At 37.6% G+C, this 16,777-nt stretch overlaps 1 protein-coding gene across 3 annotated transcripts in view; it reads right to left on the bottom strand.

Moving 5' to 3' along the window:
- The window catches only part of Fchsd2 (FCH and double SH3 domains 2), a 210,325-nt gene that overhangs the window by 19,980 nt on the left and 173,568 nt on the right, over positions 1-16,777 (bottom strand). For all 3 annotated transcript variants that reach the window (XM_035442345.1, XM_027407812.2, XM_035442346.1), the window contains exons 11-13: positions 15,732-15,848; positions 13,522-13,626; positions 6,595-6,756 (exon numbers count right to left, since the gene is read on the bottom strand). In XM_035442345.1, the coding sequence (XP_035298236.1) occupies positions 6,595-6,756; positions 13,522-13,626; positions 15,732-15,848 (384 nt within the window). The remainder of the gene's footprint in view (positions 1-6,594; positions 6,757-13,521; positions 13,627-15,731; positions 15,849-16,777) is intronic.

Below are 16,777 nucleotides of genomic sequence, written 5' to 3' on the forward strand. Positions count from 1 at the left end.
TTAATTATTTCTGAGACAGGCACTCAAATAGCCCAGGTTGGTCCCAAATTCACTATGTAGCTGAGAATGACATACTAGAACTTCTGATTCTCTTCCCTCTATTTCCTGAGTGCTAGGATTATAGGTATGTACCACCACATTTGGTTTAGGTGGTACTCCGGATTGAAAAAGTTTATGCATGTTAGGCAATTGCTCTAACAACCCAGCTACATCTCCAGCACACTTTCAAAAACAAGAAACTAATTTTTATATTCCATAGAAATCAAAATGGATAAAACATTAAGTTTTAGCCAGGCAGTGGTAGCACACACTTTTAATACCAACATTTGGGAGGCAGAGGCAGGGGAATCTCTGGTTTTGAAGTTAGCCTGGTGTACATAGTGAGTTCCAGGCCAGCCAGGGATATACAGAGAAACCCTGTCTTGAAAATCCAAAAACCGCCAGGCCTTGGTGGCACATGTCTTTAATCCCAGCACTCGGGAGGCAGAGGCAGGCAGATCTCTGTGAGTTTGCGGCCAGCCTGGTCTCCAGAGTGAGTGCCAGGATAGGCTCCAAAGCTACACAGAGAAACCCTGTCTCGAAAAACAAAACAAACAAACAGACAAACAAACAAACAAAAAAACCCAAACTAAAACAAAAAAAATTAAGCTTTTACAAATGTGAATTAGTAATTTCCTAATGGCTAAAATAAAAAACACCAACGACAGTTTATGCTGGAGAGGATGTGGAGAAAGGGGAACACTTCTCTACTGCTGGTGGGAGTGCCAACTTGTACAGCCACTTTGGAAATCAGTACAGCGACTCCTCAAGAAAATGGGAATCAGTCTACCACAAGATCCAGCAATTCCACTCCTAGGCATATACCTAAAAGAAGCACATTCATACAATAAGGACATCTGTTCAACGATGTTCGTAGCAGCACTATTTGTAATATTTCCAGCTGGAAACTGGAAGCAGCCTAGTTGCCTCTCTACCGAAGAATGGATAGAGAAAATGTGGTACATCTACACAATGGAGTACTACTCAGCGGAAAAAAACAATGGAATCTTGAAATTTGCAGGAAAATGGATGGAACTCAAAGAAACCATTCTGAGCGAGGTAACCCAATCACAAAAAGACAAACATGATATGCACTCACTCATATGTGGATTTTAGACATAGAGTAAAGGAATACCAGCCTACAATCCACACTGCCAGAGACACTGGTAAACAAGGAGGACTCTAAAAGAGACAAACTTTGTCCCCTGGAGAAGGGTAAAGAGTCACGATCCCCTGAGCATATTGAGAGCACGGGAAGAGGGGGAGAGGGAGCTACAAGAATGAGAAGGGAAGAAGAGGAAGGATGCAGAGGTCATGAGGGAGCAGAAAGGTTGAGTCAGATGTAGATTAGAAGAAAGGATATGTGATAGGTAGGGTTTTAGTTGGGGGACTGGTAGGGGAGGAAGGGAGGGAGAAGGGAAATGGAATTGTCATGTAAATCAATCTTGTTTCTACTCAAATAAAAAAATGATAAAAACTATCATTATACACAAATAAATATTTTAACAATAATATTGATAATATTTACATATTATTCCATTATTTAAAGAAAGTGTAACTACCTTTTTTGTTTGTTTATTTTGTTTTGACTGCCTGGCTAGCTTCAAACCCTTCCTTCCGTAGCCTTTCAAGTAGTCAAGATTATATGTATCACCCCATCTAGCTCATTTTCTTTGTTTTTCTTGTTGGATATCCTAGTGATTTCAGATGCATATGCACACTTTATTCAACCACACATGTCTATAGGGAGATCACATATCATCTACTTTCCTTACTATTTTTTCAAGAATATGATAACAAATATTAGCATTATTTTCCCAGCATTGGAAGAATACAGTAAGCACATGATCACTGGTAACTATAGTGATTTTAAAAAGATTTATTTTATTTTAATTCTGTATACATATGTATAGGGGTATATGTACATGAATGTAAGCCCTGAGGTCAGAGGTGTCAGATTCCCCTGGAGCTGGGGTTACAGGCTGTTGCATGCTGAAAATTGAACTCAGGTTCACAGGAAGAGCACGATGTGCGTTTAACCACCAAGCCATCTCCCCAACTCTCTACTGTAGTGATTTTGTGGCACAACAGATCTCTTGAGTTTCAGTCTTCTGATCATATAATTATGTATTCTTTGACCAATGATCATCACTCTTGCTTCCTAACATTCAGGGAAACACTACTCAATTCTATTTCTATGAGATCCCCATTTTAAAATTATGGTGCGTGCGTGCGTGCGTGCGTGCGTGCGTGCGTGCGTGCGTGTGTGTGTGTGTGTGTGTGCACACGTAAATATAGTGGTCAGAGGACAATTTCAGGAGTCATTTTTCTCCTTCTACCATATGGGCTCCAAGTATCAAACAGAGGTCACCAAGCTTGGTGACAAGTACTTTCCTCTGCATATATGCCTATTAGTGGGATTAATAGTGTATTATGGCTATGCTGAAAGTCAAAGAATTGTAATAGTATAGCTGGCTATACTTCTTTTAGCAGTGAGAATTTTCAGTTCCATTCTCTTTTTGGTCTTGGCAAATTAGACAACTTCTCTCAACTGAAGTCATTAACTCAGACATAGCACTCAGCAAAGGGTCTCATGAAAAGGGCTGGTGGAAGTCACACTTAATGCAGTGAACTAAATTGATCTTCCTAGAATTTGAAACGGCAATTTAACCAGAAGTGTGGGCTTTTTAAGAGCATGGAACTTAGTTAAAAAAAAAAAAAAGAGAGACTGCTGTCCATTTGGAAGTACTATAAATATGAAAGCAACTGAAGTTTTTTTTGCAAGGATATTCTTTTAACAATTTCTATTTGTTTCAATATAGAAATCCATTATTTCTTTTAATTGGGATTAGCTCAAGCCCATAAACAGGTTTTCATATTTTAAAAATAAATTCTATCAGACTGCGAGGATTATTAGGCAGATTGGAGAGTAAAGGCTAAGGACATTAGTTTCCTTGCCTTTCAACCACATTATTCAGCACAGTCTTCAATATGGCTGAAGTCAGGATTTACTTCACTGCAATTCTGCAAATGTCAGATCCTTGGGGAGGCTGCACAGCAAAGAAGACTGTCAGATCGCCTGGTGTAACTGTTGAGGGAAGTCATGCAGATAGTGTCAGCTATGATCAGAAAATCTAAGAAAAAGGAGACTAGAAAGAATAAAAATAAACCAAATCTCAAACAAAAGACTACAAATTCTTTTTGATTCCATTCAGGGGATCTGTATTATAGACAACAACCCTAAAATTGAAAAAAGAAATTTAGTTGTTTTCAGTATCCAAGGAGGACTGAATCCATGATCCCTTGTGGATACCAAATTCCATGGATGCCCAGGTCCCTTACATAAAATAGTAAAGTATTTAAATATAACCTATGCACATTTAACAGACTAAATGCTATAGAAACAGTTGCTATATTGTATACATGTTCAAAGAATACTGATCAAAGAAAAGTATTTTCAGTATAGATGCAATTTTTAAAATCCAAAACTTTCAGATTTGTGTTGGTTGAATCCATAAAAGCCAGGCATATGAATGAACAATTGTATATATGCAAATGCTACATAGAATGGCCATATGGACTCTAAAGGGATGACTATGAAGATTATCCAGTGACAAGAAACATTAGACTGAAAAAATTATGGAAAATTTACTTTATTATTTCAAGGCTAGGTTATAAACTGAGTATGAATTTAAGTGAGAGAAGGCAGAAATAAAAGAGAAGAGAAGGATGAGTGATTTAATGGCTCAGGGTGTCACTGGCAGAAATCCATTTTCAGGTAGCTCCATGTAGGCTCTAGTTACCCAACAACTAAATATCTGTCTCCCTATTCCCTCTCTCTCAAACTGGTCTGATGATGTAGTCCTGGATGGCCTATATTTACAAAGTAGTCCAGACTGAAGGTCAGTCTTGAACTCAGGAGATCCATCTGCATCTTCCACCTAGTACTGGGATCAAAGATGTATAACACCATACCCTGCAACTCTCTTTTTTAATGTGCCACTACATTTTAGGATTCTTTTTTTTTGTTCCTCCCAATTCTATGTTCTATATAACAGCATGAGGCAGGAGGAAGAATTATCATGTAAGTATGGTTCTCTAAGACAAATAGATTATGTAGTTTAATAACATTTACCTTCCATGAGACAATCTTTAGCTATACTGTTAATGTCTATGATAGTCATCATGTTCTTTAAATGACTAATGCTTTTGTTGGCATCTACAATGGAAGAAAATATTTGAGGGCCAGAATGTGTTATTTCAGTCTCATGTTCCTCAGCCAGCTAGCTGTCAGTTTGAAGGGGCACAAAATTTTCTGAATTATTTCAGTGCTACTTAAGAAAAAGGTTAAATAAATACTGGGCCCTTATTAAGCTATTTTATGACTTAAGGATTGGTTTAGTAATATAACTGATATATCTTCCATAAAATATAACCTCCAAGCTGAAAGAGGGAATACATAGGCTCTGTAAGACTGGCTAGAGGGTAGGAAAAATGAGATAGGATTGCAAAGTACTGCTTCCCAAGAGGATGATACTTCCTGATGAGCTGATGTCTGGAAGCCCCTATGTATATCTCATTTATTTTCATTCTTCAGACTCATGAACACAGCTTCTATTTAGTTCTTATTAAAGTCCATCAAGGGCTACTTCAGATGACATTTCTTTATGGGCAAACTCTTTCTAAGCTAGTACTGAGGTTTCCTGATAGTCTGTCACAGAATCAAAAATTCTGGGGTTACAGGAGATGTAAGAGTTGGTTAACCTAATATTCCCTAAGAAATCCAGAGGGGATAATGAATTTGACATAAATGATGTGAAGTTTGCCACACAGAGACCTAGTCACATACTGTCATACACCATTAAGATCTATAAAGGTCTGCTGGCTCTCCCACTTGCTAAACATTGAGGAAAGACCGCATCCCATTCACCTCTAATATGTCTAGGAAGGAAGCAAAAGTCAAGGATATATGCCTGGTCAATATAATCCATCCTCAAAAAGTGCTGGCTCAAGAACAGTCGTTTTGACTGCCTGGAAGCAGGGCTGCTACAGAGCACAAAGAAGTTTGTGCCTCACACCTGATGTCACTATAAACTGCAGAACAGAACAACTTGAGGCAGATGAGAAATTTAAAGATGTAAGACAAAGATGTCCCATGACACAGAGACTCTGCTTCAATGACAATAGGACAAGCTCTTCTAACCCAAAGCCAAGTGTGTGATGTGTGTGATTTCAAATCCCGAAAACAAGACTGCCATTAGTAATTAAATAAACTTTCAATAGATTGTTTTTTCTAATACTGCAATCCCCATACAGTGTTTTTAAAAACATAAATGTATTCCCATTAGAAAGTCAGAGTGCTATGTGAAAACTATGACAAGACTTCCAGGAATGTTTTTTAAAACTGGCCAATTTATGTAACAAGGCACAAATATTAGAGGCACCATGACCAAAGTGAGCTTTTTATTTACCACTATTGCGTCCTTCCATTCATCCACTCAGTTCTTCCTTCAACAAACACTAAGTGTCTACTGTGTACCATGGCACTTAGCTCTGTGGAGCAGAACCAGAAGACATGGCCATTATATTCCAGAGAGGATGACAAACAATAAAAGAAAACAAGGAAGAGAAACAGACACTGGTAAATTCTATGAGCAAAACAAGCTGTGTGCTAGTTATTACCTGTCAAACCCTACCTGCACTGGGTTCTTGTTCTACTCTGGTAACTGAATTCACCTTCAGAATGAACCTGTGTTACTGAGCCTTGTATGTGTCTGTTTTTTTTTTTTTAATTTACTTATTTTTATTTTATGTGCTTTGGTATTTTGCCTGTATGTATGTCTGTGTGAAGGTGTTAGATCTTGGAGTTATAGACAGGTGTGAGCTACCACATGGGCACTGGGAATTGAGCTCAGGTCCTCTGGAAGAGCAGTTGGTGCTTTCAACCTGAGTCATCTCTCTAGCCCAAGCCTTGTATGTGTTTTATGTGTGAGTGTACATATTTGGAGGCCAGAGGTCAGCCTTGGATATTATTTCCTAGGCACCATCCACCATGTTTTTTGAGAGCAGATCTCTTGTTGGCCAGGAACTTGCCAATTAGGCTAGCTCTACTGGCTGGCTAGTGAGTCACTTCCAGCACAGGAATCACAAGCATGTGCCACCAAATCTGGCTATGTTACCTAGGTTCTGGAGCTTGAATTCATGTTAAGCATTTTACTGATAGATACTTCCCCACCTCTGATCCTACATTTTAAAAGATATTTTGCAACTCTCTAAATGTTCATTTCACTAGATCTCTGAGAATTTCAGAAACACTAGGTTTTTATCTTCTATTATTTTCAGCTAAAAATGCTATTTACCTTATGAAATAATGGGTTTGGGGTACAGATACCAATAGCCCAATTATTGTCATAGTATTCTTTACTGTATTAAAAACAAACGTTTAAATGAAGTGACAGCAACAATCTCCCACTATTTTCATTTTAAATTTTCAGCAAGTTTGGTTACAAAGAAAATTAACAGTCATTCTATGAAATCCAAGAAAAGAAAGCATACCGAGTGTAGAGTGCCATTGCTGGTTATGACTGGAGGGCGGGCCCACCGCTCATTTTCCAATTCCTCCATTACTTGGTTCATGGCACTCTTCAGCCATGTGTCCACAGAAACCCCAATCTGCTTTAGTAAGTCTAGCCGGGCTTCAGCTTTCAATTTAATTATCTAAAAAACAACAAAACAAATAAGATTGGAGATCAAGGTAATTTCCTTTCATACTGATTAAGTTATTTCCAACTTATTAACAACTTGACATTTACTGGCAATTGCTGGATATTATTTTTTCATTTACAGAAAGGAGACAGACCATGAACACAACAATAGGAATTTGGGCCTTCTTGATAATGGTAAACGGCTTACTGATTGATTTAGGAGTTGTTAGGAGCCTGAACTCAGGTCCTTGTCCACTGGATGCATGTGCTCTATCACTCACTGACACCTGTTGCACTTTGCATCAAAACAAGACCACAGTACATAAAACAAAACAAAACACATTTACACTTCGTATATATGTGTGCCTAAGCATATGTATACACACTATGAGTGCAAGAGCCTGAGGAAGTTAGAAGACACTGGATCCCCTGGAACTAGGTACAGATGGTTGTGAGACAATGTGTGGGTGCTGAGATTGAACCTGGGCTCTTTGCAAGAGAAGTTAAGTATTCTTAGGCATTGAGCCATCTCTCCAACTCCAACTCTGGACTTGAGTAATAATTTGGAGTAAGAAAGCTTTCACACTCTGAAATATCCTTTTCTGTCTTCCTGTGGCTTCTATGGTCCCACACACTCCTCCAGTACATCACATGCCTTGCTGCTTGGATGACACCAGTCCTTCACTTGTAATGCTTCATGCTTTATGACGGCTGCTTATCTTTTGAGGGTCAGTTAAAACATCCTTTCTATAAAGGTTTTTCTAACAATTCTCCTTTCTTGGGCAGCACATCATACCCTTAACTCTGTTCCTAAAGAACCCTATGCACATCCAGTCATAATGTGAAAGGCATTAAACACCTAGCTGTTTTGTTGTTTACTTTTCTGACATAACTGAGTCTCCTTTAGCATTGGAACAAACATTCAAAGCTATTCTCCTAACATATGTTTAGTAATCTTTAAATGAATTCCTACATAAAAGCACCTTTACTGTTCTTCAAAGAAGATAATTTTACTTTGAATTTTAGTTGAAATTAATCTTTTTTTTTTTTTTTTTTAGAAAGCGTTTCTCTGTGTAGTTTTGGAGCCTGTCCTGGAACTAACTGGAAATTAATCTTGAAGCTGGACGGTGGTGGTACACACCTTTAATCCCAGCACTCAGGAGGCAGAGGTAGGTGGGTCTCAGTGAGTTCAAGGCAGCCTGGTCTACAAAGTGAGATCCAGGACAGTCAGGACTGTTAGACACAGAAACCTTGTCTCAAAAATACAAAAACAAAAATCTTGAAAGACTGGTATTCAATGGCACTGATATAAAGTTATTTTCTTTTAAATAATAATGCTTAATAATATTCCTTTTTAATAATATCAACATTTTCCAGCATAAACTGTAAGAGCTTTGTTTTTGGCCTAGCTGCCACTGGTGACTATTAATAAGCAGTCCTTTTGATTTTAAATTAAATATGATAAAGCTGCCAAAACACTGGAGCTTGAGAATAAAGAACTGTTCTTCACCAAATTCAAGATGGAGAGTAACTGCCTATTTTCTGGCCTTTGTTCCTAAACCACAGGAAAGTACCCATAAAATGACAAGAGCAAGAGCATGTGTGAAAGTGCACACATACACATGCATACAGAGGCACTAGTGTTTTTGGAAATCATAAATGTACGTCATTTAACTGCTAATGCAGAGAAACAAGAAGAACCAACAGACATATTCAGTACATTTTATTTCCTCAGCATTTAGTTTACAGTAAGATTTACTTATTGATTGATTGATACAGGGTCTCACATAGCCCAACTATCTTCAAACGTGTAAGTGGTTTTGAACTTCTGATCCTACTGCCTTTCCAAGTACAAGGACTACAGACATATTTTATATGTCTGTAAAATGTATATAGGATAAGATTTTCCATAGCAACTATTTCTTCTCCTAATTTTGAGATTATAATATAATTACAACATTTCTTTCCATACCCCCTTTCTCCAATTCCTCCCACAGATCCCTCCTTGCTCTCTTTAACAGCCATGGCATCTTTTTCCATTATTATCACATGCACATATGTATATAATATACTATTTTAAATGTACAGTTTAGTGGGCATTAAACATATTAACACTGTTGTGCAATGATTACACAATCTACTTCCAGATTGCTTTCATGATATACAACTAAAACTATGGGTTGGAGAGATGGCTTAGAGTGTAAGAGTACTGGCTGTTTTTTAGAGGTCCTGAGTTCAATTCCCAGCACTCACATGACCACTTACAGCCTTCTATAATGGGAGTTGATGCCCTCTTCTAGTATACAGATGTACATGTAAACAAAACATACTCATATACATAAATAAATATTTAAAAATATTTTTAAAAACTCTAAAATTCTATGCAACAAATATCAGTTTCCCATTCCCCTTCCACAGTCCTGGTAACTACAATTTGACTTTCTGTCTCTATGAATTCAACTGTTCTAGGTACAACCATACAGTATTTGTGTGTGACTGTCTTCCTCTGGTTATTATTTGTATGGACTATCTTCTTTCATCTATTTTTAATCTATTTTTGTCTTCAGATTTAAAGTATGTTTCCAATAGACAGCATATGGTTGAGTCATATTTTCAAAAGATTTTATTTATTTTAATTCTATGTGTATGAATGTTTTGCCTATAGATATGTATTTATACCATATGTGTGCCTAGTGCTCACGGAGGTTAGAAGAGGACACTGGATTCCCTGGATCTGGAGTCACAGAGAGTTGTAAGCTACCATGTGGGTGCTGTGAACCCAATCCAGGTCTTATGCAAGAGCAGCAAGTGCTCTTGATTCTAGTCTTTGTATCATTAAAAAAAAACTATTCTGCTGATTTGTCTATTGGTTAGAGAATTTAATACACTTATATTTAAAGTCATTAATAATACAGAAGGATTGCTATTTGTTTTGGATATTCTGATAGCTTTTTATTCCTTCCTTCCTCAAGTACTGTTCTGAGTTTAGCTTTTAAAAAGGTTTATTTACTATATAATTCTGTGTGAGAGAGTATGTGTGTGTATCTTTGTGAGTTTATGCACCACATGCATGCAGGAACCCCCAGAGGCCAGAGGAAGGCAACAGATTCCCTAGAACCAGAGTTATAGGTGATTATGAAACCCTATGTAGGTGGTGGGAACCAAATCCAATCCCCTGCAAGAACAGTAAGCACTCTTAACTGCTGAGCCATCTCTCCAGTCCAAAGTTGGTTTTCATTTTTGCAGTGAGATGTTTTAATTCCTTTTTCAATATCTGTATATTATATATACAAATATCTGTATATTATATACATTTAATGTCTATATTTATAGGAAATTGCATTTGATATCTTAATGTTTTAACACTCAATTATTAATTTGCAATTATGTATATCAGATAATTAATGTGTGCTTATGTGTGTGCATGTGTATGTGGGCAACAAAAGGCATTTTAAAAAATTCGAATACTTAAAAACCAGGGTAAAAATGGGATTACTAGTTTGGGGAAAACATGTGATTACTAATGTTTTATTTAAACAATTGTCTCGTTCTATTTTTTTTTTCTGTATAGCACTGGTAGCCCTGGAACTTGCTCTGTAGATCGGGCTGGAACTCACAGAGATCCGCTTGCCTTTTCCTCTCCAGTGCTGGGCTTAAAGATATGTGCCACCATACCCAGCTCATTTTAATTTTTAATTAGAGGCTGACAATATCATGGCTAATGTAAATAATCTTGTGAGAATTGTAGAAATCATAACAATGTAATAATGGCTTATTGTGATATGTTAATCTTTTTATAAGCATTTGGCACATAGGAAGCACTCATTAAATAGCTGAATTAATCAATATGACTTTGCCTCAAATTAACCAGCCACTTAAGAATTAATCAATCACTACACAGTCCTTAATTTCTTCTCACTGAAAAAGTTTCTTTTACCTATTTGGAGTACCACAATGGGTCTTCTAATTAGCAATAAAAATGGAATGGAACTATACAGAGAAGAGACTAGACAAAGCAGATTAATTAACAAGGGAGGGAATCATTCATATTGGTAGGAATTACAAAGAAAGCATGAAGGATGTGATAAAGTTTTAATCAGTGTTTTCTCTTTTGGAAAAGTATAACAACAAAAACAATACAAATAACAATACAAGCTAGAAAAAGGAAAAACAGGATTGATTCATCAGTTTCTCTGAAGTTCAGGAATCTAGCCTATCTAAAAACTTCAATATGACAATCCTTCAATTGTTGCCTTAATAAAATATATTCTCACATCTGCCAAGTAATTTTAGGATGGCTATTTTTGATTATCCAATAAGTGGAAAGTAAGTGAGAGCTCATTTGAAGACAATTTCACAGATATTTAAAACTAAAATAATGGATCTGATATCATGGTTCTATATTTTTAGTAAGAAATTATCTTTGAGATTGAAGACTTAACTGCTTGAGGTAAGACATTCTGTTGTGGAACTCTTTTTTTTTTTTTAAGAGACAGGGTTTCTCTGTGTAGCTTTGGAGCCTATCCTGGCACTTGCTCTGGAGACCAGGCTGGCCTCAAACTCACAGAGATCCGCCTGCCTCTGCTTCCTGAGTGCTGGGATTAAAGGCGTGTGTCACCAACGCCCTGCGTTGTGGAACTCTTATTTCATATTTTTAGCTTTAAACCAACAAATAGTGAGTCTGGCATACTGAAGAGATAGTAGGTCATTCAACCTAAATAAAGACTGTGTCCTATTACTGCTACACTAAAGGTGAAGTGGAGCAGCTTGGTGGAGCTAAGGTATTAGACAGTGACGCCATGGGGGAGTTTAGAAATGGAAAATATAAAGACATCCCTTCAGAGAAAAATTTTTGAGACTTGACTCAAAATAGTCATTCCTGTTTTACTAATAGTTTTCATTCACAGTGGATAAGCAACAAGGACAACTCTCTCACCACAAGCCAGTGTTTACCACTCAGCAACTGCCTGCCAACAGTATTTGGCCAACACCTTAGTGTAGAGGCTTCCTTGTGACCCTGGGTTTAGAGAGGAAAAGGCTACTCATTGCAGACATTGCTCTCCTTTCTACAGAAGCTTGAGGTTCAGGCTGTGCCAGGAATAAATGCAGAGGAGGGTACAAGAACAAACGGCAAGTCTGTTCTGACTCAGATAACCTCCATGGGACAGTGCTCAAAACATGCTTACATTCCTTGTGCTTAATTACACTGCCTATCCATCATCCAACCACTGAAGCACTTTCTTAAAACTTTTAGAGGGGTATATGAAAGTCACTAGTTTAGATGAACCCTCAACTAGTACAAGAATTCCTAATAGATGTTTTTTCAGAATCTGTGTGTTATGATGTATGTATGTGTTCATGTACATGTGCATTTGTTATATGGGGTATACGTGTGGAGGCCAAAGGTAAATTTTGGGCATCTTCCTTGATTTATTTCTACATTTTTATTGTTGTTATTATTATTATTATTTTGAGTCAAAGCTCACTCTGTATCCCTAGCTGGTCTGGAACTCAGCATGAAGACCAGGCTGGCCCTAAATTCAAAGATATTTGCCTCCCTCTGCTTCCTGAGTACTGGGTTAAAGGAAAGTCCTCCACACACATAACATTATTTTTACCACTATTTTTTGAGAAAAGGCCTCTCACTGAACCTAGAAGCTCACGGATCCAGCTAGCATGACTGTCTCCACCTCCCCAGTGCTGGTATCAAATGGGCACCGGGGATAGAACTCAGGTCCTCATGCTTGCATGGCAAGCACTTTACTAACTGAGCCATCTCTCCAGTCCTCATCTAGAATCTTTTTTCTACTTACAATGCTGTATTATGTTCCCTGGGGTATATATTTGGCCACCAAAAAGAAAACATTTCCTAATCTCAAAATCAAGTCTGCTTCCTTCCTATCTTCATCTTTTGGTTCAAATTTAGCCTGGTGGGTCTGCATGACACACATTTGTGTTGCTTCCTTTGCTGTGACTCATATATTATTCCCAGGCTGCTACTCAACTTAAATTCCACCTCTGATCTGACAGAATTCCTCTGATTCTGTGTGGCCCACTCCTGTTCCATATCCCTAGCTTTTTGCCTCCTTAACAAAAACATAATCTGGTTGGGCCTTTTAAAAAATCATTATTTTCTTCATTTGTTTTCAACATGTGTGCATAGGTCCTTAGTGAATTGGCTCTAATCACAATTAGTTTATCTCCTTTCCAAAAGCACATTTTCTTACTGATAACCTGACTTTAATCATCTCAAACTGCCAAAGTACACCCTATGTAAATTACCACTTCACTGCTTCTCATTTTAACTACCCCCTTCTAGGGGACAGAGAATCATTATGGCAACTTTTTTTTTTTTTTTTTTTTTTTTTTGGTGGGAGAGATTTCATAGCTATACAGCCCCTAAAAAGGTCTCATGACTCAAAAAAAACTGAAAATCTACAATTACGTGTTTTTCATTCCCTTCCTTCTTAGACAAATCTTTGCTTGTTCCCCTGGATTAGGGAACCTGCCATATGGAGACATTCATCTGAACATACATGTATCAGTTTTTCTACCATTAATATAACTGACTTAATATTCTGTGAAAACTTTAAAATCAACATCTGCATTGTGACATTCCTTTTGCTGTTTACTGTTTCATGACTATGGGTTCTTCACAGTAGGTTTAGAGTTTTTGTTTTAAGTGCTATAGGTACACAAAAATACTGTGGACACAGAGATTGTTCATCGTCTTCAACTTAAAATACCCATGTAGAAACTCAGTTTCAAAGGTGCTTACCTCTGCTTTACGTATATTTTCTCTAGCTTCATCTATTTTCTGTTCCAGCTCTGCTCGACTTTGTTCTGATACAGCAACTCCATGACATTCCAGATCATTCAGAACCTATCAAAGAAAATAAAGATGACTGTTTTTGTGTATTCTTTCCTTAAGTATTTAGGTAATTCCAAAGGGTTCAGGGGCTAAAGTCATGACTCATTTTTAAACTTTTACTTTTTAACTAATTTTTAAAAACTGAAAGTTGTAAAACAGAGGAGTTACTGTCTTAGCTTCCTCTGATAGTAACAACTTATAAAACCATTCAATAACAGCCCTTCTTCTGGAGATGCATTTCAAGATCTCAGTGAGTACCCTAAACCACAGCAGTATGGAACTTTCTATTTACTAGGGTTTCCAATGTGTCCTGCAGTATGAACATAGCACCATAGTTGACCTGCCCTTCTGTGGTTCATAACAAGCTGTTACCTCCTGAGTACTGGACTTGTATGATAAACAATTAACTGAAATTTGGGGTTACTTGAACACTAGCACTGTGATACTGAGGTATGTCATCTGGTAACAGATGGAGATGAAGTACCTCACAGGTGAGTAGAGTTGACAATGTGGATATGCTGGATAAAGTAATCTACAACCCTAGTGGGATAGAGTAGACTTTATTATGCTACAGAATGGTGGGCATTTAAAAACTCCTTAAGTGTTTGTTCATCCATTTCCCATTTAATATTTCTGGACCTAAGGGAACTGAAGCCATGATGGAAAGTAAAAGAGTAAATAAGGGCACAAAATCAAGAAACTGACATATAATCTGTACACCTTAATTTTTAATTTATGCTTTGAATTAAAAAAATGATGGATATGGAATATTTGTGTTGTTAAAATAGGGTCTTATGAAGCTCGGGCTAGTCTCAAATTCACTAGGTGGCTAGCCTGGAGTTCTGATCTTCCAGCTTCTACTTCTCTAGTTCTAGGACTACAAGGTTTGCACAGTCACACCTGCCTGATGAGTCAGTATTCACAATGTAAAACAACACAAAATTTTCATTCTTGCACAATGAATCCATCACATATTCTCTACACTAAGATATTACTACCCCATCAATTGTATTTTTCCAAATCGTTTTTATGAAAATCTTGTTTGTGGGGAGAAAAAATGATATATCATTCCCTCAATGTTTGTACCAAACCTTGTCATGTTTGCAGAGACTCATTTTCCTTAAAGTACATGCCCAACAGCTTAATGATAAATACTTACACTTAGAGCACTGCTATTAAGATTTTCAAATTTCTCAACACTGCAAACAGAACTACACAAGGAACCTGAGTAATGACTCTTTGAGCACACTGGAGTATTTATTTGAGATGAAAACATAAAAGTGGAATTTGTACATGTTGTTTGTTCACTGTTTTGCTGTACTGGTGATCAAATCAACTACCTTGGGCACAGTAAGCAGATGCTCTACTAGTGAACTTTATCTTGCACTTTTGTATTTTAATACTAATAGACATTGGCAAATTTCCCCTAAAAAGTTGTATATGTACAACCCTTCCCTGTATCCTAACCATATCCTAGCCAAACTTTAAATTTATGCTGACACAGAATTTTGAAAAATTTATTTCATTTTTATGACTTTATAGAAAGCACAGTTTCATGTGTGGCTGTCCATCTGTATTTCTATTTTTACTGAGTATGTATGTGTGTATGTAGGTCAGAGGAAGATGTTAGTTTGAGGCCAGCTTGGTCTAAATATAATGCATACCAGAAAAGCCAGATCTACGTCCAGTAGACCCTGTCTCAAACAAAAACAAAAACAAACAAACAAGCAAACAAAAAATCTTATGGGTTTTTCAAGGCAGGCAAGAGTTAAGAGCATAATGCTGATTGTTGAGAACATACAGGGAAAACATACATAGGATTCTTCACATTCAGAAAATTAAACTTGTTGGAGTTGGAGAGATGGCTCAGTGGGTAAGAGCATGGGCTGCTCTTCCAGAGATCCAGGTTCAATTTCCAGCACACACAAGGCAGCTCACAACCGTCTATAACTCTAGTTCCAGTGGATCCAATTCCCAGTGCTCTTTTCTGATCTCCATGGACATCAGGCACACACATAGTGCACAGGCAAACACAAATAAAAATAAAATTCAACTCCTTAAGTCTCTCTGAAATCTGATTTCAGTTGCATACAGTCATGGCGCTTTACCATACTCACCCGCTGATGATGAACAATATTTTTGTGCTCACGTGCCACACGTGTGGCCCATTTCCGAGCCTCCTTATTTAGACTGTGTTCCTCTGTGGTACCAGTTTCTGATTCTAACTGTCGACTCTACAACACAAGAGAGAACAGAGAGAGAAGTACTGTTATCTCCACTGCAACTTCTACCATCTGTCGTTGGACCAGAGGGTCTTTCCTTAATCAGCACTGACAATGTAAGGTATGTCCCACTACTGTGGGAAGCAAGGTCTCATGTCACAGAAAGCCGATGTGAGGCAGCTACAGAGATTAGCAGCCTTGGAGGCCACTGGGGATGAACCCTCCCCTCTTTAAACACTTGACTAGCAACACTAAAGACTCCAGAAAATAACACCTGTCCATTGAAAGTCTGCCTTTCATTGTTGGGACACTGTGCCCTTATATACCTAAGAGGATGATATCTATTCACCTAACAGGAGGACTTGCCACAAATTCTCTTATGACTATCTTCCTCATTTATGAGAAACTGCTAAGTGCAACAAAATTTTCACCACAGGGAAGAGCCACCCTTCGTGTTAAGAATTCTTAGCTGGGCAGTGGTGGTACATGCCTTTAATCCCAGCACTCAGGAGACAGAGGCAGATTGATCTGACTTCAAGGCCAGCCTGGTCTACACAGCAACTTCCAGGATAGCAAGGGCCACACAGAGAAACCCTGTCTCAAGAAAAAAAACAAAAACAAAAAACAAACAAAAAATAATGCTTAATTAGTGGTGGAGAGATGGTTTAGTAGCGGAGTGCAAACTGCTTTTGAGGAGGACTGGAGTTTGGTTTCCACCACCCACATTGGGTGGCTCACATCTGCCAGTACCTCCAGCTCCACAGTATTCAACACTCTCTTCTGGCCTCTTCAGCACCTATACTCACATACACATAGTCATTCAGAGACACACACATAAAGATAAATTTTTAAAATTTCAGGTAAATTTTCTCAACAATATACTTGCTTTTTATATACACTAGGGCAATTTTTAAAAATTACCAAAACTCTTAATTTTTAAA

This window comes from Cricetulus griseus, chromosome 3 (assembly GCF_003668045.3).
Source record: "Cricetulus griseus strain 17A/GY chromosome 3, alternate assembly CriGri-PICRH-1.0, whole genome shotgun sequence".
Taxonomy (NCBI): Eukaryota; Metazoa; Chordata; class Mammalia; order Rodentia; family Cricetidae; genus Cricetulus; species Cricetulus griseus.